Source organism: Eutrema salsugineum, unplaced genomic scaffold (genome assembly GCF_000478725.1).
Source record: "Eutrema salsugineum unplaced genomic scaffold, Eutsalg1_0 scaffold_3, whole genome shotgun sequence".
Classification (NCBI taxonomy): Eukaryota; Viridiplantae; Streptophyta; class Magnoliopsida; order Brassicales; family Brassicaceae; genus Eutrema; species Eutrema salsugineum.
In genome coordinates, this window is record NW_006256756.1 from 3,584,488 (window position 1) to 3,606,129 (window position 21,642).

The 21,642-nt window shown below is 36.9% G+C and overlaps 7 protein-coding genes and 1 non-coding gene across 12 annotated transcripts; 4 read left to right on the forward strand and 4 right to left on the reverse strand.

Moving 5' to 3' along the window:
* Positions 1 to 137: 137 nt before the first annotated feature.
* Positions 138 to 211, reverse strand: TRNAV-AAC. Its single transcript has one exon. It is a non-coding gene; the product is annotated as a tRNA-Val (tRNA).
* A 121-nt stretch (positions 212 to 332) lies between these two features.
* Positions 333 to 2,427, forward strand: LOC18014409 (nudix hydrolase 14, chloroplastic). The gene is made up of 7 exons (XM_006396760.2): positions 333 to 541; positions 625 to 730; positions 951 to 1,028; positions 1,138 to 1,230; positions 1,362 to 1,454; positions 1,722 to 1,820; positions 1,956 to 2,427. The coding sequence occupies exons 1-7, from the start codon at positions 336 to 338 to the stop codon at positions 2,184 to 2,186; spliced, it is 906 nt and encodes a 301-aa protein (XP_006396823.2). The 5' UTR covers positions 333 to 335; the 3' UTR covers positions 2,187 to 2,427.
* A 232-nt stretch (positions 2,428 to 2,659) lies between these two features.
* Positions 2,660 to 3,436, forward strand: LOC18014410 (agamous-like MADS-box protein AGL97). The gene has a single exon (XM_006396761.1). The coding sequence runs from the start codon at positions 2,660 to 2,662 to the stop codon at positions 3,434 to 3,436; it is 777 nt and encodes a 258-aa protein (XP_006396824.1).
* Positions 3,437 to 4,248: 812 nt separating this feature from the next.
* On the reverse strand, positions 4,249 to 7,366 carry LOC18014377 (zinc finger CCCH domain-containing protein 45). 3 transcript variants are annotated; one of them, XM_006396762.2, is made up of 9 exons: positions 7,178 to 7,366; positions 6,426 to 6,548; positions 6,113 to 6,348; positions 5,778 to 6,029; positions 5,602 to 5,666; positions 5,192 to 5,513; positions 4,789 to 4,845; positions 4,646 to 4,698; positions 4,249 to 4,552 (listed from the first exon to the last, which is right to left on the reverse strand). In XM_006396762.2, the coding sequence occupies exons 2-9, from the start codon at positions 6,514 to 6,516 to the stop codon at positions 4,492 to 4,494; spliced, it is 1,137 nt and encodes a 378-aa protein (XP_006396825.2). In that variant the 5' UTR covers positions 6,517 to 6,548; positions 7,178 to 7,366; the 3' UTR covers positions 4,249 to 4,491. The 3 variants fall into 3 exon arrangements, with proteins under 3 accessions (XP_006396825.2, XP_024009799.1, XP_024009800.1); XM_024154031.1 differs by having other exon boundaries at positions 5,590 to 5,666; XM_024154032.1 differs by having other exon boundaries at positions 4,785 to 4,845; positions 5,590 to 5,666.
* Positions 7,367 to 10,642: 3,276 nt separating this feature from the next.
* Positions 10,643 to 11,536, reverse strand: LOC18014379 (putative F-box protein At3g22421). Its single transcript, XM_024154452.1, is given in 1 exon segment — positions 10,643 to 11,536. A coding segment is annotated over 1 exon segment (894 nt).
* Positions 11,537 to 12,319: 783 nt separating this feature from the next.
* Positions 12,320 to 13,480, reverse strand: LOC112085171 (F-box/kelch-repeat protein At4g33290-like). Of its 3 annotated transcripts, none has more exons than XM_024154210.1 (2): positions 12,750 to 13,312; positions 12,320 to 12,686 (listed from the first exon to the last, which is right to left on the reverse strand). In XM_024154210.1, exons 1-2 carry the CDS (start codon positions 13,310 to 13,312, stop codon positions 12,320 to 12,322), a joined length of 930 nt encoding a protein of 309 aa, XP_024009978.1. The 3 variants fall into 3 exon arrangements, with proteins under 3 accessions (XP_024009978.1, XP_024009980.1, XP_024009977.1); XM_024154212.1 differs by having other exon boundaries at positions 12,320 to 12,508; positions 12,596 to 13,312; XM_024154209.1 differs by having other exon boundaries at positions 12,320 to 13,480.
* Positions 13,481 to 13,782: 302 nt separating this feature from the next.
* Positions 13,783 to 16,651, forward strand: LOC18014549 (PGR5-like protein 1B, chloroplastic). Its single transcript, XM_024154213.1, has 11 exons — positions 13,783 to 14,110; positions 14,704 to 14,816; positions 14,925 to 15,021; positions 15,107 to 15,207; positions 15,292 to 15,348; positions 15,464 to 15,540; positions 15,640 to 15,691; positions 15,763 to 15,873; positions 15,979 to 16,076; positions 16,177 to 16,260; positions 16,360 to 16,651. The coding sequence occupies exons 1-10, from the start codon at positions 13,912 to 13,914 to the stop codon at positions 16,244 to 16,246; spliced, it is 975 nt and encodes a 324-aa protein (XP_024009981.1). The 5' UTR covers positions 13,783 to 13,911; the 3' UTR covers positions 16,247 to 16,260; positions 16,360 to 16,651.
* Positions 16,652 to 17,606: 955 nt separating this feature from the next.
* LOC18014550 lies at positions 17,607 to 18,706 on the forward strand. The gene has a single exon (XM_006396767.2). The coding sequence runs from the start codon at positions 17,714 to 17,716 to the stop codon at positions 18,704 to 18,706; it is 993 nt and encodes a 330-aa protein (XP_006396830.1). The 5' UTR covers positions 17,607 to 17,713.
* Positions 18,707 to 21,642: the final 2,936 nt, after the last annotated feature.

Here is a 21,642-nt window from a genome sequence, read left to right on the forward strand (position 1 = left end):
ACTCATTTCTTTGATATGAATGAAATACAAAGAGAGGTTAATAGTGTTCTAAATCTCTCCTCCTGGTATATTTTGAGGTCTTACATAATATGTATACCTATGGCGTTTGCAATAAAGGAAAAAAAAATGTAAACAAATGGCTTCGCCCGGGTTCGAACCGGAGACCTTCAGTGTGTTAGACTGACGTGATAACCAACTACACCACGAAACCTTTTTGTTTATAAAAGTTGAACATATAAATATAACATAATAAATTTAATACATTCATTCCACACGTGTTGAGCTCCCATCTTCTCCAAGGAGTGAGAATGCTCTTCTCTTTCGTTGTGTCACCTATGTATAGCTTTACTCTCTCCGCACGGTTTATCATGGCGTATCCCTCACGCGCTCTGCCTCATCTTCATCACACGAAGCTTGTCCTTCGCTGCAGAATGTCTTCCTCTTCCTCTTCCTCTCTCGCTCATTCCATCGAGCTTCCGAGCCAACCCACCGAGCCCGTCCTTGTCGCTGCGGCGGCGGGAGTCTCTTCCTCTGATTTCAGGCGAGTTCTCGAATCTATGGCGTTTAATTTTCTCGAAATTCGTAGATTTTGTTTTCCAAAATTGTATTGGTTGGTGTTGTTAGGAATGCGATTGATTCATCTATGTTTAAGAATTGGCTGAGAAACTTGGAATCAGAGACTGGGATTTTAGCTGATGGGACAGTGACGTTAAAGCAAGTTCTTATTCAGGTACAAATTGATCTTAGATTCTATTAGATAACCTTTTTTTGGTTTCTATGGAGTTACTTGATTAGTCTATTCAAAACACCTCTTCATGTGTATGTATGTATGTATTGATCAAACATAAAGCATTTGATTCGATTTTGGAAGTTTCTTGATTAGTTTGATAGTTAACCTATGGTCTCAGAAGTAAAGTTCTAATGAAATTAGCTTTTGAATCTGATCTTAGGGAGTTGATATGTTCGGAAAAAGAATTGGATTTCTCAAATTCAAAGCGGATATTTTCGACAAGGAAACTAATCAGAAGGTATCTGATTATCTTCTTGTATCTGTATCAACTCAGTATACTCTTTCTTTAGTGCTCTTATATGTTAGTTTTTGCTTTGTCTATTTGTAAAGCTAAGACACACCATTAGGTTCCAGGTATTGTATTTGCACGAGGACCGGCTGTAGCCGTGCTCATTCTCTTGGAGTCCAATGGTGAGACTTATGCCGTTCTCACTGAGCAGGTGTCCATTTTTGCTCATTGACTTCTTTTTATACTTCTTGAAGCCGATATGCTTGCTACAATTTTTATTTGAATGTGGAAGATACACGATCATGTTTTTACGGGTTTGTTTTTACGGGTTTGTTTTTACAGGTTCGGGTTCCTACCGGGAAGATTGTTCTTGAACTACCTGCTGGGATGTTGGATGACGATGAAGGTGATTTTGTAGGAACTGCAGTTCGAGAGGTACCTCTTTCTTTAGTGTTTGTCAAACTAAAAAGGTTAAATCTTGAGATGCCAAACAGACCTAATATATTGGAAGTAAAAGAAACTAGAGAAGTTTAAGAGTTGACAAATTGCAAACGCCAATGACTTGCCCTGCAAAATGCTTAAGAGCTTAAGGAGGAATCTGAAATTGTAGAGAAGTCGAAGTACTGCGTATTGACAAAGGCTTTTGGACTCGTGTTTTGTGCAAGTTACATGACACTTCTGCTTCATGGATGGATATATCAGGTCGAAGAGGAGATAGGTATAAAACTGAAAAAAGAAGACATGGTTGATCTCACGGCTTTCCTTGACCCATCCACAGGCCACCGCGTCTTCCCTTCTCCCGTAAGCCATCGTTTTCTTAGCCCTTCTTCCATTTTTTTAGGATATGAGCGTCTTCCAACTTTCTTTATGTTGTAGTCTTAGAAGGTGCTTGGAATCTGATTGATTGTTTTCTCTTTCGGTGTCTCTATGGTTCAGGGAGGCTGTGATGAAGAAATGAGCGTGTTTCTGTACAGAAGGCAAGTGGAACAAGAGACAATCAGGCAGCTACAAGGTAAAGAGACAGGACTCCGAGAACACGGCGAGTTCATCAAAGTCCGACTCGTCCCATACAGAGAGCTCTGGCGCAAAACAGCTGATGCTAAGGTTCTTATAAGCATTGGTCTCTACGAAATGGCTCAGAGAGAGGGCCTCGTGCCCAGACACTGAACTACTGAAGCCAAACTCTGTTTCTCATAATCTGAGAGTCTGAACTGAAAGATATGATAACTAGATGCAAATTTAATTTATGTTTAAATCTCTCTTTTTTTTTTTTCTTTTTGTTCTAAAAAATAGTTTTGGATTAATTGGTCAAGCAATTAGGTAAACCGAAGAAAGTGAAGTTAAGTTGGTTTGGTTTTGACTGTCGCTCAGTAGAAGAAATTCAGGTTTAGTAACGTTGTAATTTAACGCGGGGTTTTACTTAAAGCTAGTTATAATTGGTTTAATTAAACCGATATCGGAGCTAGATTTCCTTTTTCTTGTAGAGCAGCATCAAACCCTATAACCTTCTATATATACACACAGAGAGGCCATCACTTGTCTGTTCCACACGGAAAACAAAATATTGCCTCCACAAAGAAAAAACCTCTCTCGTATTTGTTCTCTCTGTAGTTGTGAGATTAATTAAGAAATTCGAAGATATGGTGAAAAGAGGCGGCAACAAGAGGAAGATTCCTATGGAGAAGATCACGAAGAAAGAATCACTAGCCACTGCTTTCACCAAAAGGAGTTACGGTCTTTTCAGTAAAGCCTCGCAACTCTGTCTTCTCTCCGACGCACAAATAGCTGTTTTAGCGACTCCTCCTTCTTCGCATTCACATGTCTCCTTCTTCTCCTTTGGCCACTCTTCCGTAGATTCTCTCGTCTCGGATTTTCTCAAGGGAAAGCGTCCTCTTCCTGTGGCTCGGGAAGGGACGAGGGAGGAAGACATTGGTGTCATCTTGGCTCGTAAAGATTTGGGTTTAGGGTTGTGGTGGGAGGACGAGGTTCTTGCCCAATCGGAGAATCCTCAAGAATTGAACGACGCTATGAAGTCCATGTCGACTCTGTTGAGAAAATTTAAAGAGTTGCGTGAGGGAGAAGCTGTAAGATCAAACCCTAATTCGGATCGAACCCTAATTCCTCAAACCCTAATTCCTCAAACCCTAATCCCTGATGATGATTTACCTGCGAGTTTCAACGAGAACACTGAAGAGCAGAGTAAGATACTTGCGATTTGTGAAAGCTTTCGTGTTACGGAGGAGAAGAATAACATTAACAACAACAACGACGACAAGGATTTAACTGGAAGCTTGGAAGTTGGGTGCGATCAAGAGGTGGATATTGATCAGTTAATAGATTTCAACACGGCTTTTGATGCTTCAGCTTTCGATGATTGCCTTTTGGAGAGTACTGAGGAGAACACTACAGAGTTCTGATCATGTATAACCCTACCCACGACGATTATGTGTTCTGTTAATTTTGGTTAGAAATATGTATGTCTTTCTTATTGATGTAATGAAGAGTTCTGTTTGACCTTGATCAATTATTCCATATTTTATGGAAATTGATCTAACTCAAACGGTTTATCTTCGGTTTAGATTAATGGAAAAATTCTGTTTTATGTTTTGCATTTGTAGTTTCAAATCAAAAATCTTGTCTTTTATGAATCTACTACTATCTTTAATCAACTCATATATGGCTGATTCTTATCTTGTATTAAATTTGGTAGCTAGCCAAAAAAAAGATAATCATCAAATTAAAATGAGTATTACGACAAAAGCAGGTGAAATTTCGATTCTCTTCATATTATATAACCATCTCGTATTCATTTGGAGCTTTTACACAGTTAAACTTCAACTGTATCATCCAACTTTCAAATCGCATATACCTGACAGGGGAGTGTCATTATTATGCAATGAATATTTTCAGGGGAATGACAAGGCATTGTCATTTTCAAAATGCAGGCTATGTACTATTGACGTTTTGTAAGTTAAAGGATTGAAACTGTTGATAGATCTGACAGGTATATGCTTGACAATGCATTTGAGCTGTGTTATACAGATTGCAAATTCATTTTGGCTTTTACAAGATCATATTACAGGTACTGTTATACTGTTCCCAGGTGTGATGGTTATGGGAAAGCAAGGGTCTAGAGTGGTAGCAGTTTTAAAGCGTATCAAAGTTGTTTGTGCAGGAGGCAACTCTAGCCCAATTGATAACTCATTTTAGAATCAAATGATCATACAAACAAACCAAAAGCTTACGCTTTGCCAGATTTGAAAGTTGAAACTGTACAAGTTTTGACAATCAAAAGAAGAAACATTTTAATTACAGTCTTCTGGTTGCTACAAAACCACCAGACCAAATGAAGATGAATTACAACATAGAAGAACTTCTTCTTCATCAGCATTCTCTTAAAAAGATACTGACATATTCTTGTACATTTTGATGTGATATTCGTGGTAGAGTTTTGAGGATGAAGTTGAACCCCCTAAGATGAATGCCGTCCTCTCTTTCTTGATGATGGCCGGTCTTTCGAAGAACCATTGCTTCTGATAAAACGGCAAAAGGTAGAAACATGTCAGAAAATGCAGGAGAAATGAAGTTTTCTTTGGTTCATCAGGTTTCAGGTTTTGTAAGCTTACACATTGTCTGTTTTACTTGATGGCTCTTGTGTGACCCGTGATTGTGGAATCACCTGCAGAGAGAAATAAGGTTTACCACGTAAGATAAGAATCAGCCAATGATGATCCTTTTGACAAAACAGAGATGGATAAAACATACTGACAGGCAGACCAAGTTGTTTCATGCATCTGCTGTGGGTTTCAAGGTACTCTTCATAAGACTGCGAGCAAAAAGAACACAATCACAAGACTTTGTCAAAGATCACACAACAAGAAAACAAGAGCTCTCATGATGCTTTCTCAAGAAACAGAAGCAAGTCCCTGTAACATCAACTGTTAAAAAGCAAAACATGAGCCTGACCCTGATATATGTAAGTAATGTGGATCAAAACTTGAGCTCACTCAAAATGGCTCAGAGATTGAAAAATAGTACAAATGTTTTCACCAAGTTTCCAGTAGCGTGCAATTAGCATCTCTGATCCAACTAATAACATGATTTAATACAAGAACAACACACCGTAATAGAATGAAATTTCCAGCATAAGTTACAAGCAGATATGCCACTACCATGTTAAGAAAATCATCATCGGTTAAGGAACTCGCGAGAGGGCTCTCCAAAGGCAGACCCCATGAGTTGAAACGTAAAGGCTTCTCTTGCTCCTCTCGATAATTAGATACACCTGATGATGTATGAAGATATTCCGAGGCTACTCCATATCCTCTCTGTTGTGCAAGATGGAATCTGCTGAGGTCATCCTGGTTTGGGTAAATCGCAGGAGGGTAAGGCATCTGTACATGGCCCCACAGATTGTTGTTATACTCTTCGTCTCCTGAGGAAGATGGAGGCTCTACGCGAGACCTTTTCGTTGAATAATCATCCCTAGAAGAGCTGTGAGAGAGTAAAATCAAGAACAAGCAGATACAACAAGAACCAAAAAAACACCACATAGATTTTGAGATGAAACCTATTTATCAACCCGTCATCGCAGCTATTTGCATCAAGGAGCTCACAAAGTGCTTCACCGATATCTTCCGGCAACTCCTAAAGCATGCACGCATTAAAGAACTTCAAGTTAGTCATCTTCAGGCATTATCTTGTGTTGGGACAAATTCTAGGAGGTGAAAGCAAATATAAGAAACTTAAGGTATATACCTGGCAATCTCGGCTAATCTTGACAGGCTTGTAATCATTCAAAGGATTCTTGAGATGAAGTGTTTTCTGAAAAGGCAATTCACTCAGCCGCAACCATTTTACTTTAAAACTACGTCCCCAAGGATTGTTCTTACCACCTCCCTGGCTCCATATATGGTCTCGCCTCCAACCCACAGGAGACAACATCTGTGCATACCCTTGGAAGAATCCGCTCATGTTCACGCTGAAAATCAAAACCACACGACCAGAATTCTACATAAAAGAATATATAAAGTCAGTATACCAAACACTAAAATGTAAGATTATACAAACTAGAAAAAAGGAGAGGTTCTTACATGAAAAGCACCTTCCAATATTGGCTCATTCATTACTTGAGTAGCCCAAATCCCTCTCTCGACAGAAAGTTGAATATTCTCATAATTCAGACTTTTGATTATGAAATATCTCGTTTGGTACCCCGGTTTGTTGTTCTTATTCGAGTTCGAGCTTTCAAGCTGATCAGGTAAGTTGCCTCGTTCAACGTCCACCTTGGACGGCTTATGATCTTCCTTGCTTCTGTAACTTGAACTCTCTGTCCAAAGTAAAAATCAACAACCAAATCAAATCACAGATCTTCTCGGAAGAAAAAAGACATGCTACACATTTTACCTGGATCATCAGAGTTTCCTATATCTTGTTTCCAATCAGTCAAAGACGAATCAACAACAGATGCATTTTCCTTGCCAGTATCAGAAGACATGCCTATTCAAAATTCCAACTTGGCAGAAACACCTAAAGAAATGAGAGGAAATGAATACAAATCAAAAGCAGTAAAACCACTTTGATGAAAGAGAACATGATGATCAATCACCAACACAAACAGAAGTCACATAAAGTCCTTTAAAGAACAAGAATATAACACGAGTTGACTCATATAACAACGCAGAAATAAACATAAACAGAGAGATTTGCACTGAGCACAATCAAAATCGACTACTCGAATGAGAAACTAGTAGTAAGCCTTTTACCAAATCAAATGGTCTACTAATCAGAAATTAGTGTAGTTAGTAAGCATTAGTATACTACAACGAAAAAATTAGTCTAGTAATCAGAAATTGATGTAGCTGGTACTCAATAGTCTACCACAACGAATTAGGAAGTTCAACAGTAAGCAAAGATATGAGATTTATGAGCAAATGCCATAAAGTGCGTTTCTTTATCAATAAGAGAACTTGTATCGAATAAAAGTCGACAAAAAAAAATTATTTTTCTATTGACCCCAACAATTTTCCCCATAACCAAACAAGAACCCATGTGAGAAGACGAACAAATCAATAATCAAATTCGAGACAACCCACAGAATTAATTGAACAGCCGACAGTTACAGTAAGAAAGTACAGTTAACAGTAGAGAAGCCGAACCTGGAATTATCAAAAAGCTTCTCGGTGGTCAGAGAAAGAGAGAAACACAAGTCAAGAAGAAACAAGAGATGTAAATGATTCTTTTTCTGTTTCTTTATTTTGAAAAATACAACGAAAGCCCTAATCTTCTCTGTTCGGCATCCCTCTTTTCGCTTCTTTTCTGTTTTGTAATTTTTGTTTCTTCTTCTTCTTCTCTCTCTCTCTCTCTCTCTCTCTCTCTCTCTCTCTCTCTCTCTCTCTCTCTCTCTCTCTCTCTCTCTCTCTCTGGAATATGGTAGAGTGACGTGTAGGTGATGAAAGGTGCAAATTGAACGGACATGATGCGATGGAAGGTTTAATCTAACGGTGCATCATTTGGCTGTGAAAGGCTCAAGTTTACCGCTGGTGTATTGTAAAAATAGAGATAAATGAGCTCACAATTATCTAAGAGACCCACTTCATTAATGGGTCACCCCTTGGGCGGCCCAATACACCAATCCGAATAGATTCTTCTCACCACAGAAGTATAAACCAAATCAAGCCGATCTAACCAAACCAGATAAACAAAAATTCTGATTGGTTTAAATAATCATACTTTATGAATTCTGAAAAAAAAAAACAGAATCTTAATTTGAATCAAACCGAAAGCATAAAACACTGAACCAAAATCTTTTTAAATATAAACTAAAATCTTGTTCATGTTGCAGAAGTTGCTCGTTTATTTGTCTTCGCCTTGATTAAGCTTTTTCAAGTGCGTAAGTTCCAACATTTTCTCATCATATGACGTTTTTCTAACTTGCCTTGTTTTTTCCTTTTGCATCATGTATATTGCTTGATTTACACTGAACTTGGAACATAAGGGCACAAACTTGCTACTACACGTTTTCCAAGATCCAAACTTCTAAAGTATCCATCCTCTCCAATGAAGTTAACTCTGTTGGAAATAGAGTCTACATAGTCTTCTCCTCTTCGATGAAGAAACTCCTGGTTATCGGAATGTCATCGAAGTCTGGTCCCATATCAAGAACTTGCTCCATGACACATTTTTTTTTTCCGGAAATCTGTTTCCTTTATTAAACCATAAATCACTACAAGCTATGACCGAAGTCATACAGTTTTTAGAAAGCAGTTACAAAGAGTGAAAAAGTTTGGAGTACATGAATGAACCAGATACAATTGAATCTTCCGCTCAATTGACTTTAGTGCTTAGGATTGAAGAACTTTAGCCATGAGGCCCATGACCACCTCGGTTCCCATGTCCACGACCTGTGGATTGCCAACTCATCTCCTTAGCATTTGTTGATAGTTTAACCGGTCTTTCTCGAAGAATTCTTTTCCCCGAAGGTGTCATAAGATCCAACGAATCTGACTCTTTATCTGAATCTGATGGGTCCTCTTCTCCTTCGAGAGAAATCAATGAGCCAAACTTGTTAGAACCAAAATCGGGCTCAACTATTCTCTCACTTTCCTTTTGGACCGTAGATGGTGCTTGAGCAATAGTAGTAATGGTAACTGGAACAGATCTAGCAGCCTCCAAAGAAGGAGACTCAATAGTTTCATTGTTGCTGAGATTTGAAGGAGTGGTAGGAGGTTCTGTAGATATAGACACCTTCTCAGTTGCTGAGGCTGTAGTAAGTGGAATGGGATCTTCCACAATAGTAGGTTCAGAGTTTTGTACATTGATTGAAGCACCTAGCACATCTATGGCGTCCATCAAAACTGTTTTAGCAACTTCATTTGGAGCATTTTCAGCTTGTAAACAACGCTTGACCTTGTGTCCAAGCTGGCCACATCTACCACATTTAGATGGCAGCCAAGCGTATTCTACATCAACCATAGAAATAAAACCGTTATCATCCTCAGCGGCTATTCTTGTTGGAAAAGCTTTGCTCAGCTCAACCTCAACCAAAATCTTAGCTTCACCCATGAGAATGGGGTCTAATCTAGGCTTGTGGGTTGCCATAAGAGCACCTAAACCAGAGGCTATATGACTTATTCCTGGAATAGAATATAGGATGTTGGGTATTCTCTTTAAGGTAACCCACACTGGAATGGTTTTGATCTCAGGTATAGCCAATGACGCTTCTGGAGTCCAAGCAGCAACAAACATCAAGCAATCATCAACATGCCATAAACCCCTTTGGAGAACCCAATTCCTTGTCGATTCATCAGGAATATGGAATAGGTAATTAGAATCTCCAAGCTTCCTAATAGTTATTCGACAATTCTTTCCCAATAACTTATTAAACACAGCAAAGATTAGACCACCAGAGGGAGGAGAGCATCTATAGAACTGGCCTAATACATACTCTTTCTGGTTCTCTAATCCTTGCAACAAAACATGTGGAGGAATTGTTACCTTAGGAGTCCCATCTTCAAGAAATTTTGGCTCAGTTGCCCGATAGAGATTCCTTGAAGCCAGGTTCGTTTTTGCTGCCCATGGAAACCGAACATTGTCTTCAACTGCCACAGATTTTTGTACAACCAATGGTGCTCGAGCCTGCTGATTTTGACCGGTTTTGGAAGCTGATAAAGAAGGCCATATTTCTGGGTCTGCTCTTGAGATGCGAGGAGCTAGATGAGAGGATGAAGCCTTTGATAAATTCAACTTCTTAGTCCACGCACCTTTGAGTGAAGTAGATTGAATGGAACGATTGTGATTGACGTACTTATTCTCAACTTCCTTGCCGAGATTAGCAGCAAATATGGTCTCTGGAGCTAATTTGATCGGTTCAACTTCTCGAGTCTCCTCAATGGTAGACTTTGCAGCAGTTATGACCTCCCGAACAGAGACCACACTGAGCAAGTCTGATGGAGGAGCAGAGACGTTACTGATCGAAGAATTAGAGGCAAGAGAGATGGCTGGATTTGAATGAGGAGGCTTTGGAAGTTGAGATTCCTGAGGTGATTTGGCAGTAGGAGAAAGTGGGATTTGGCGAGGAGAGCCGGAGACGCAGGTCGCCGTCCAACGATTCAGATACGGCCAACGAGGATTTGGGGAATCAGGGTCTTTATCGCCGGAGCTATACATGGTTAGAAAGGGAAAGTGATGAATACAGAAGAGGTGGTTGCTGGTGAGGAAAAATCCAGCGACGATTCCGCGACGGCGTCCTCGTCGAGAGATCGGTTGGAAATCTTAGGGTTTCACCCAGAAAATCTCTTTTTGGGAGCGCGTGGTTTAGCGCCAATGCCGTGCTAACACATTTAGAGGTCTAAGACAATTTAGAAAATTGTGACCTTTTATAAGTGTATAATATTTACAAATTATAGAATTTAAAGATAAATCAAACTGTAAAAAATTATATTACGGAAATGTAAAAATATGTATAAAATAAATATATACGATATTTTAATGAATTTATCATTTAAAAATATATTAAAGTACGAAATACTTATTAAAACATATTAAAATGATAGAATAGCAGATAATATGTGAATAAATAAAATTAAATTCATTAGAATTATAGTAAAAATATGATAGATAAATTATGATTTAAAAGTAATCCATATCTCAAATATCCATGCTTCCATGTGCTTTAATGAAACAGCAAGATTCTCTTTTCTGACACAAGATATACTCACAAGGTCATTACCTCCAGCGCTAAACGGCAGATGCAGAAGCGGTCCGAATCTCTCTCTTGTAAAATCAAAACATATTATGTGATGCTCAAAGTCTTCTTCTTTTGGCTTCCTTTCTGAAGCTAACCAGTAAGTGTTTCCCTTGAGAGTCATGCCAAGCTTAAAAAACCATATACGCCAGTGTGGGGTGAAGACATTAAGAGTTGTCCATAAACCAGTGTCAAAATCGTAGATTTCATACCATAAGAAGTTGCTTCCAGGTGCTTGAAGAAGGCATAGGTCATCATCTGTAAACCTCAAGATTTTATGGCTACGACAAGATCTATTCTTCTTATTCACGTATCCTAGAGCATACACGTACAAGTCCATAGACTGTTCGTACCGTGACTTGTGTAAATATCTTGTTTTGATCCACCTTGTTTGTCCCCAATACGGATATTAAATCACAATCTTAGTGTCGTTTTTCAAGATGCATAACAATAAACCCTCACAGTAGAAAACTTGGGATATCTTGACTTGTTTGTCAAGGCAAGTAAGTTTGCCTTTAGGCTCTATAGATGGATCATTATCAAAGACGACGCTCTTTAGATAGAGATTGTCGTCCATTAACATGATCATCCGAGACTCCCCTTCCTTAGTTGCGAAAGCTGTTTTTTCAATTTGCATCTTTGCAAAACTCCGACTTTTCGATAATGAATCCCACGTTCTGCAAGTTGATCGCACTTCTCTCATATATTTTAAAGGAATTCTAGAGAAAATCTCCCCTACCAATTCCCTTGGAACGTTGGAGATCGTCGTCATTGTTTTTCCAAAGTTTGTAACAAAGTGTTTTTTTTTTTGTTCCTCTGGTTTCTTGCGGTTGTGGGAACTGAGTATATGTATGCAGAAACCCTATATGATGTAAACCCTAAACCCTAACGCAAAACTTCAATAGAAATTTAAAACAAGAGAACAATAGCTCTCTGTTTATTTCTTTTAAAAACTGTCTCATAAACAATGACCATCGTTTTCCTCATATAGAGTTTCGATGAAATCCCAAACCAAGTAGAAAACAATAAAATCTCCTAATTCCCAAAACAAAAAAGAAATTATGAAAGAAAGCAAAGAACACCAAATTAACGAAGGATGCACGGCATCCCTGTGCACAGTTTCCTTTTCTTTTCTTTTTTTTTTCCCACCGGCACAATCCTTCTTGTTCCTTGAGATCTTTATTTTTTCCAATTTGTGGATCTTTAGGGTAAAATTTCGTTGTATTTGCTTAAGTTTCTTTATAGAGTAATCTAAAGTAAAACAGTCATCAGCTTCTGAAAACACTCAAATTTCAAATTTACTTGAGTAAAGTTGCTATATTGAACTTGGGAACTTGGAAATCTTAGTTTGAATCAAACCCAAAAAATCAAAACTGAATCAAAACGTACATTAGTAGTTGGAAAATATAAGCTAAAATCTTGTTCATGGTGCAAATTGCAAATAGATGCTCGTTTTCTCATCTTGCTCGTTGATTATAAGCTTTTCAATTGCGACAAGTCTCTACATTTTCTCATCATATCGACACTTTTCTAAATTGCTTTGTTTTTTCATTTTTCATCCTGCAGATTTCTTGATTTGCACTGAACTTGGAACATAAGGGCACACACTTGCCACACACCCTTTGACTACATCTTCTACGACTCCGAGATCCAATCCTCTAAAGTATCCATCCTCTCCAATGAAGTTAACTTTGTTGTAAATCGAGTGCTCATAGTTTTTATAAAACCCCATGGCTACTTTCTTCTCTTCGTCGATGATGAAACTCTTGGAAATCGGAATGTCATCGAAGTCTGGTCCCATATCCATTTTCAAGAACTTGCTCCACAACACATTTTCTGCCTCAATCTTTGTAGTAATCCATATCTCAATCTCATTTGGACAAGCTTCGTTGTGCTGTAATGAAACAGCAAGCTTCTCTTCTCTGACACAAGATATATTTACATAGTCGCAACTAATCCCAGCGCTAAACGGCAGATGCAGAAACGGCCCAAATCTCTCTCTTGTAAAATCAAAACAGATCATGTGATACTCATGTTCGTCTCCTGAGTTCCTTTCTGAAGCACACCAGTAAGTGTTTCCCTTGAGAGTCACACCATGGTAAAAAAACAATATACGCCAGTGTGGGGTGACATCAAGAGTTGTCCATAAATCATAGTCAAAATCGTAAACCTCATACCACCAGAATTCGTCGCTTCCAGGTACATGGGCACGAAGGTTATCATCTATAAACCTCAAGATTTTGTGGCTACGACAAGATCTCTTCTTCTTGTTCACGTATCCGAGAGCATACTTGTAGTTGTACTTAAACCGTCCGTACTGTATCTCGTGAGAATATCTTGGTTCGATCCACCTTGTTTGCCCCCAATACGGATTCCAAATCACGACCTTAGTATCGTCTCTCAACGTGCATAACAATAAACCCTCACAGTGAAAAACTTGAGATACCCTGACTTGTTCTCCAAGGCAAGTAAGTTTGCCTTTAGGCTCTATAGATGGATCATTATCAAAGACGACTCTCTTTAGATAGAGATTGTAATCCATTAACATGATAATCTGAGACGACTCTTTTTCAATATGCATCTTTGTAAAACTCTGATTTTTCAATAAAACATCCCACTTTCTGCAAGTTAATTGCACAGATGCTCTCATAGATTTCAAAGGAATCCTACAGAAAATCTCTTCTAGCTCCCTTGGAAGGTTGGAGATAGTCGTCATCGTTTTTGTCCAAGGTTTGTAACAAAATTGTGGTTTTTTTTATTTTCCTCTGGTTGCTTGCGGTTGTGAAAAAGTATAGGTCAGACGATTGGAAAACAAAGAAACCCTAAACGAAGTTGGGCCATTCGTGGGCCTATGCACAATCCTTCTTCTTCTTTGAAATATTTTCCAAACGCAATCGATGCGTAATCAAAATCACTGGATATTTTTGCTGACGTGGAACTCTTCATCGCCACACGATCCGGCTATTGATTATCTCTTCCTAATTTTCCCTCCAATTAATTAAAAAAAAATCTGAAAACGTTCACTCTGTTCAATCAGATTCTCAATTCTCAACCACAAATCCTAAAGATCCTAACTTTTGTTTTACTTTCCCGGAAATCACACGAAAGAAGGATTTCAGTCTCTCCTCTTTCCCGGAAGAAAAAAGTATGTGCAGTAAGATGGCGTTTACTCTAACGATCCCTCGATTTTACTCTGCGATTTCTCGCAAACCCACCACTTGTTCATCTTCTTCGTTCTCGTCGTCGCCTTCGAGGCCACAGTGTGCTTACTTCAGCTATAGACGATCGATTTCTCTCAGACGAAGACTTTTCTTATTGCCCGTTAAAGCTACCACTGATCAATCAGGTCTGGATTTATTTTTGCCTCTTAAAGTTTCAATTTTTTTGGATTCGTTACTGTAAATCTCGAAAATTAGCCCTTTTCCAGGGTAAAATGTCACGATTTAATCCGCCGTAGGTTTTCCGTTTGAGAACATAGTTGATGTCACAAAGTTTCGATTTTTTTATTTATAGAAGATAGTTAGGCTAACTGATTTCCAATTTGTGGATCTTTATGGTAAATTTTCGTATGTATTTGCTTAAGGGTTATTTACAGAGTAATCTAAATTGAAACAATTATCAGTTTCTGAATTAAACAAAAAAAAAAAAAAGCACACTCAAAATTCAAATTTACTTGAGTAAAGTTGTTGTATGAACTTGGAGACCTTTTTGGTTCGTATGCTCTAATCAACCTTAAGATTGCATCTTTAGTTTTCAATTTTCAGTCATCACTTTCTGATCAAAACAATAAACACTCAGTCATGAAATTTTGAGAAAAGTGCATCACTTTAGGGGATTGTTGTTTTTATTCTTATGTTCTTATGTTCTAATTAACTATTTTAGGTTCCTCCTTGAGGTTTTACTAAGCATTTTGTAACACATACTTGATTTTCCGTTCAGGTCCGGTGGGTGGAGAAGAAGTGGATAGCAAGATTTTACCTTATTGTAGCATCAACAAGAATGAGAAGAGATCACTCGGCGAAATGGAACAAGAGTTTCTCCAAGCGATGCAAGTAACACAGAGAAAAATAATTAATTTTTGGTCTTTTGATGGATTACCGAAATATTCTGATATAGAAGTTTTCTAAGTCTGAAGATTGTTCTCTGCCTTTCTTTTGCAGTCATTCTATTACGAAGGCAAAGCGATTATGTCTAACGAAGAGTTTGATAACCTTAAAGAAGAGTTGATGTGGGAAGGAAGCAGTGTTGTGATGCTAAGTAATGAAACTATGATTTATAAAACTTTGTCTTAAGTTCCTTAGGCCTAAGTTCTTGATTTGTGATATACTTTTATGTACTGCAGGTTCTGATGAACAAAGATTCCTTGAAGCTTCGATGGCTTATGTCTCTGGAAACCCAATCTTGAGTGATGAAGAATATGATAAGCTGAAAATGAAACTAAAGGTTTGTATCTCTTTAGTTTTATATATCCATCTTTTTACATGTCTTAAGTTGGATCCGATTAATCATTGATTTCTTTTTCTGTAGATGGATGGAAGTGATATTGTGTGCGAGGGTCCAAGATGCAGCCTTCGTAGTAAAAAGGTAATAGTTATAAGATGATTGTTAAGCTATATTTGTTGGGATGCTTCCATTTAAGTTTCATTGTTTGAGACAAACTCTAGAGATATTATATACTTTTGGATTCATGATTATGCAGGTTTACAGTGATCTAGCCGTAGATTATTTCAAAATGTTCTTGTTGAATGTACCAGCAACTGTTGTTGCTCTCGGACTGTAAGTTATCGGTTCTATTCATGTCTCAAGTTTCAAATCACAAAGTCTCAGGTTTTGTTTGTTTACTTAACATTTCTGTTTTCTTCAATGGTTCTCCAGATTTTTCTTCCTCGATGACCTTACGGGTTTTGAAATCACGTACCTTCTCGAGGTAAAACCTCTATTGACCCATCTTTTATAGTTTGGAGAATATACTCGTAATCGTTACAAAATTTCTTGCAGCTTCCAGAACCATTCAGTTTCATTTTCACGTGGTTCGCTGCGGTGCCTGCAATTGTATATCTGGCGCTCTCACTCACTAAGCTAATCATCAAGGACTTCTTAATCTTGAAGGTAAAAAAGCTATTGATCTTCTCGGATCAATTCTTGAACACTGGTAAAACAAGAGATTATACTCATTAAAATGTTTAAGTTTTCTTGGAATCTATCTTTTCACAGGGCCCTTGTCCAAACTGTGGAACAGAGAATACATCCTTCTTTGGAACAATACTATCTATCTCCAATGACGGTTCCACCAACAATGTCAAGTGCTCCGGGTAAGCAAGCTCCTTAGCTTTAGACTCGAATCTGATCACAAAAGAAAGTCTATAACGTTTCTTGAAATATTTTGATTCTTAAAATTGGTTTCTTGTTTAGCTGTGGAACGGAGATGGTTTATGACTCGAGTTCTCGTTTGATCACATTGCCAGAAGGAGGCAAAGCTTAAACAATTAAGCCAAGGTTGAAATCTCATCGTAAATTTTAATTTCTGATCAATTCACTGTTGATTCAATGGAAAATTAAAGATTCTAGTTTTCTCTTCATTTTCTGTTTTCTCAGGGAAATGTATGTAAAATTTATACTAACAGTTGAAGGAAGGTGGAGAAATCAAAGAAGAAAGAAGGAGAAAAGGCAAAAGAGTTTGTTTGTGTGCTGTTTTGTATAATCTTGAGATCTTTCCATGTAGCTCTCGTTGACTTGTATTGTGTTTGTAAGTAAGTGTGAGGCGCAATCAGAGAGAAACATCATATAATTACTTCTTTGGGGAATTTCGCTCTCACTAGAAAAAAAATCAAGAAAAAATGGCACAACAATTACATACATTTGATTTTTTTTTTATTTGATAGTTTAATATGTGTGTATCATATAACTTGCATAGAAAATCTTATTAATCCTTGTGAACTGTAATATCAAATATGATGTTTTAAATCAACTTATAGGTGGCAGTAAAGACTTTTAAGATTTTTTGTAATTCTATAATTCATTTAAGTATGATTTCTATTAAAAGATGAAATATAGATAAAGTGGGGGAATATGTAATGAGAACTAGGGATTATTTATCTTTTGAGAGAATACACAAAGAAAAAAGTCATACAAACATTATAGCATGCCAATCTCTATCTTTTTAATATAAAAAAGGAGCAACGAATCAATGATGATCATCTTCTTCCCATGCCATCTTCTCATCATTCACCCTATTTTCTCTCACCAATAGACCTAGCTTCTACATGATTTCATTTAGATCTAACCCCAATACTTGTCAACTTCTTGATCTATGTTGGTAGACCGGAATTTTCTTTATCTAGTGGTTTGTAATAAAAGGTGTTGTATCTTGATACAATTTTATACATCATGAGGTTGAAAAGTTGAAAGAAGGAACCTTATTATATTGTAATAGAAGGTCTTTTATCTTCGATCTATGTTTTGCTATATAGTTAGCTTAAATAGAAATAAGAGACTGTAAGCAAAATTTTCTTATAAACCTTTTTCTTTTCTTTTGGATATGCCTTGCGCCATTGAAATAAAACTGTCTGTATAAGGGTGTGGGGACAAAAATTTGTAAATGTATCAGATGATCATCAAAGAATATAATCAAATCTTTCAGTAAATATATAAATATATGCAATGATCTTACAAGATTACAAAGTGTAAAGTAATGTCACGAGGCTCGAAAAAAGTAGGATAATATTGTAAGCATTATAAACATCGGTCATGCTTATTCATTATTGTGTCTTAAAAATACATAGTATATACTATATACTTATCATGTCTGTCCCCATAACACATGCCAACAAAGTAAAACACAATCAATCTCTTTCTCTCACTCTCTCCCAGTCTCTCTCTTCCTGATCATTTCTCTCTGCAAAGCCCTAAGAAACTTAATTCATCTCAGAATCTTTTGGATCCTTCTCACATGGGCTCCATAACATTCATCTTCATAATCCTTCTCTTGTATTTACAAGAATCCAATTCTCAAACTATCCAATCAGCACATCTCCTAGATCTTATGATCAGAGATTACACCATCAGAAACTTCAACATACATTTCAAGACAGGCACAATCCAGAAAATCCATCTTCCTTCAAATTTCTCCTCCATTGATATTGCTACGGCTAAGTTTAGATGCGGGAGTTTGAAGAGACACGGAGCAAGAATCGGTGAGTTTCACCTTGGTCCGGGCTTGACGGTGCAGCCATGTGTTGATAGAGTGATTCTGGTGAGACAGAATTTGGGTTCGGATTGGTCTTCTTCTATTTACTCAACTGGTTATAATTTAACCAGTTACAATTACGAGCTCGTGTCTCCGGTTCTCGGTTTATTGGCTTACAATTCTAACCCGGACGGTGTAGCTGTGAATCCTTATGAGGTTAACGTTATGGGAACAGAACAAAACCCTATTTTGATTGATTTCTTTAGCCACAAGGCAAGTGGTAGCCCTAAACCTACCACGAAGAAAAACTCATCACTCTTGTGTGCTTGCTTCACAAGTAACGGTAGCATAACGTTTAGAGAGCAAGTTTCAGCCTTTGTTTGCTTGGGAACAAGACAAGGGCATTACGCGCTCGTGACTAAAAATCCGCTAAGAGATCATGACGGTGACGGTGGTGGAGTGGTCACGCCGTCGTCTTCTCCGGCAGTAAATGGCGGGGGGAGATTGAGCCAATGGAAAGTGGCGGTTGGGTGCGTGATTGGGGCAATGATTGGAGCGTTTCTGTTAGGGTTATTGGTTGTGGCGATGTTAGTGAAAGGGAAGAAGAAAGCGATGAGAGAGGAAATAGAGAGGAGAGCTTATGAAGAGGAAGCACTTCAGGTTTCAATGGTCGGTCATGTTAGGGCTAATCCTAATGCTTCGAGAACAAGAACGGTTCCCAGATTTGATAGCAATAGGTATAGTAACAAACAATAACAAACTAATTAGTTAGATCGACCTTCTTGATGATCATTTGTTTTCCACTTTTTAGTGTCAATTGAGTTTTTTTTTTTTTTTAATAAACAGCTTAAGATGTTTTTAATCACTATCTAGGAGATTTAATGGAATTAACTGTTTAGAAAATGACTAATATTCAAAAATTATTAATTTAAGCTGTTTTGGGTTAGTTGGTTAATTTAAGACCACATTAGATAATTAGGTCACCATAAAGAAGAAAGAATATGTAATCGTTATTTATACATTTTGAATATAAAACACTGTTATAAATTCTGGTGAAAACTCATCAGATGAAAGAATGTGTTCCCACAGTTCTATTTTACTACGATTATATTTATACTTAGTCACAACATTCCTTCCCACTAGAGCTACATCCTCATCCTCTTCACCGAATCTCTTGAGCTTGTTCTTTAGATTTGATTTCGTTTTAGGTCGCTTTGGTAACTGAGAGCCTCAGTCCCGAATCGATCTTGTAATCCTTTCTTTGAGTGATAATAAAATCGAGAGTTTTCCTTAACACATTCCTTCCCACTAGGCACTAGAGCTACATCCTCATCCTCTTCACCGTGGCTGCCATGCGAGGAGTGAGACCAAGGAATCGTGCTCAATGCAGAATTCTATAACCTAGAATCTAACCTGCTCGAATTTAATTATTATGCCTTGACATAAGTTAAATGCAAGAGAAGTAATTAGTACTTATTAAATACCAGAGAATTATTGATAGGCTGAGAGACAGCTAAAGTTAACTTAGCGGTGACGTCAACTGTGAGTGAGAATCTTGGCAGCTTTGATGGATGTTTCTTCTCATCAACTCCTAAGAACAATACACTCAGTTTAGAAGCTTCGAAAATCGGCTGTCCAAATAATCTTGCAATCTTAAACCATTTGGAATGTAATAATAATATAAGATAGATCGAAGAAACTAACAATAAAACCTTATCACAATCTCTAATAACAGATGTTTTCACTTTGTTGACGTAAACACACAACCAAAAAAAAAGGAGCATGTGGATCGAAAGGGGAGGGAAAAAAAAATCAGAAGCAGAGCTGCGAAAACAGAGTCTTTTATTGTTGTCATTTTCTATTAACACTTGAAAAAAAATAAACTTTCACTTTGCCTCTCGTTCTCGACCATCTCCAACAGTTGTTAAAGGGTTCTTCATTCATTTTTAATTAAAAATGGAAAAATTATCAAAAAAGCCTCAATTTTCAAATTTTGGCCATTAAAATCATGAACTATCGTGTGGATAGTTTAAATCATCATATTTGGTTGACTTTATATTTAAATCATTAACTTTTGTTGACTCGGCCAAAAATGATATAACGTTAAATTTTTAAACAGAACAAGTAAACGGTGTTAAAAACCATTAGAAAACTCAGTTAATTAAAACAACGACGTTATACTTTAAATCTTAAGTCCCCAAAATCCAAATTGATTTTCAATTTCTCTGAACCCTAATTTTCAAAAATCCCCAATTCAATTTTTATCATCCTCAAATTGGTTCTCTCTTCCTCTTCTAAATCGGGTTTAAATTTCCTTCTATCTATTTCAGAAGCTACTTCCTCAGCAAATCCAAGATACACTAATAACATTTACCCAGTCTCTCCAAAAACATTCGACAAGAATCTGCAAATTTTTTTTGTATTTTGTTTAACAAATTTATATCTTATATTTGTTTCTGTTTCTCGTATTTTTTATAAGAAAAACATTGCATCCATGTATTATGAATCGATTTAGGGGAGTAAGAGAAAAGAAATCGACTTGGGGATGAGAACAATAGAATTGGAGATCTTACAAAATAAGGTTTAGAGAAATTCAAAATTGTCTAAAAGAGTTTTTTTTTAAAAGAAGAAGGGTTTGTCTAAAATTGTCTAAAACAGAGAAGAAGAAATAAGAATAGGAAGGCTTTGCCCGAATTCATCAAAACAGGAAGAAAAAGACGAGAGGAGATAGAGAAAGACAAGAGTCAAACATGGTTTGATTTGGGGAAAAAATACGAGAGCAGATAGAGAAAAAAAATGAGAAAAGAATTTGATTTGGGGAAAATCAATTTTATGATTTAAGGTTTGAAAGTTTTTGATTTGAGGATTTTATGTTTGTGGAAGTTATGTAGTTTTGTTTTAACAGAGATTTAAAAGAGGAGTTAACCCCGTTAATTAAATCTGTTAGTTAAATTGACGTTAGGCTTTATTTGGCCGAGTCAAACAAAGTTAGTGATTTAAAAACCAAGTCAATATAAGTTTGTAGTTTAAAGTGTTCTACCGATAGTTGGTGCTTAAATTGGCCAAAATTAGAAAGTTGAGGATTTAAATGACATTTTTCCAATTAAAAAATCTATTATATAAAAATTCAATTGAGTCTTACAAGCTTGACACATAAGCATTCTATATTTTGACATATTTAGATTTTGAAAAAATTAATTTTCTCAGTCCCAAAAAAAAATTTAATTCATCAACCATGACACAAATACAAAAATAGTTTATATCTCGAAAAGTCATTTTCTTACAATAAAAAGGAAATGTATTGAACTTGTAGTGTTACCACTTTTTAAAGCACACCCGAAAAAATTGAATGACACTAAAATAAATTTGAAGAATCAAGAGCCATAATCATATGTTATTATAAAATAGAGCGGCATTCCACCTATTTTTCAGCTTTCTCTTACACGCTCAAAGAGCTCCAGAAATCAGATATAGCGCCACTGCAGTCACGTTCATAACCAACATTGGGAAAGAATTAAGGTCTTCAAATAACATATCCAAAATACAGATTTTTTGTGTTACTTTTGTTTTAGTAATTGTGGCTTTTGGTGTTTCAGATCAGAAATGCGATCAAGTACATGGATATAATCACTCTACGTGTCTACGAGGAGGCAATGATAACCAATCTTTCCCTCGTAGAAAGAGAGCTATGA

Coding starts and splice junctions, on each gene's coding strand:
- LOC18014409 (XM_006396760.2), top strand. CDS start 336: ATGTATAGCTTTACTCTCTCCGCACGGTTTATCATGGCGTATCCCTCA. Junction 542..624: donor GTCTCTTCCTCTGATTTCAG/GCGAGTTCTCGA, acceptor TGGTGTTGTTAG/GAATGCGATTGATTCATCTA. Junction 1,029..1,137: donor ACAAGGAAACTAATCAGAAG/GTATCTGATTAT, acceptor ACACACCATTAG/GTTCCAGGTATTGTATTTGC.
- LOC18014549 (XM_024154213.1), top strand. CDS start 13,912: ATGTGCAGTAAGATGGCGTTTACTCTAACGATCCCTCGATTTTACTCT. Junction 15,022..15,106: donor AAGCAGTGTTGTGATGCTAA/GTAATGAAACTA, acceptor TATGTACTGCAG/GTTCTGATGAACAAAGATTC. Junction 15,349..15,463: donor GCAGCCTTCGTAGTAAAAAG/GTAATAGTTATA, acceptor ATGATTATGCAG/GTTTACAGTGATCTAGCCGT.
- LOC18014410 (XM_006396761.1), top strand. CDS start 2,660: ATGGTGAAAAGAGGCGGCAACAAGAGGAAGATTCCTATGGAGAAGATC.
- LOC18014550 (XM_006396767.2), top strand. CDS start 17,714: ATGGGCTCCATAACATTCATCTTCATAATCCTTCTCTTGTATTTACAA.
- LOC112085171 (XM_024154209.1), bottom strand. CDS start 13,480: ATGACGACTATCTCCAACCTTCCAAGGGAGCTAGAAGAGATTTTCTGT.
- LOC18014377 (XM_024154031.1), bottom strand. CDS start 6,516: ATGTCTTCTGATACTGGCAAGGAAAATGCATCTGTTGTTGATTCGTCT. Junction 5,667..5,777: donor AGATTAGCCGAGATTGCCAG/GTATATACCTTA, acceptor TGCATGCTTTAG/GAGTTGCCGGAAGATATCGG. Junction 5,514..5,589: donor GATGACGGGTTGATAAATAG/GTTTCATCTCAA, acceptor ACTCTCTCACAG/CTCTTCTAGGGATGATTATT.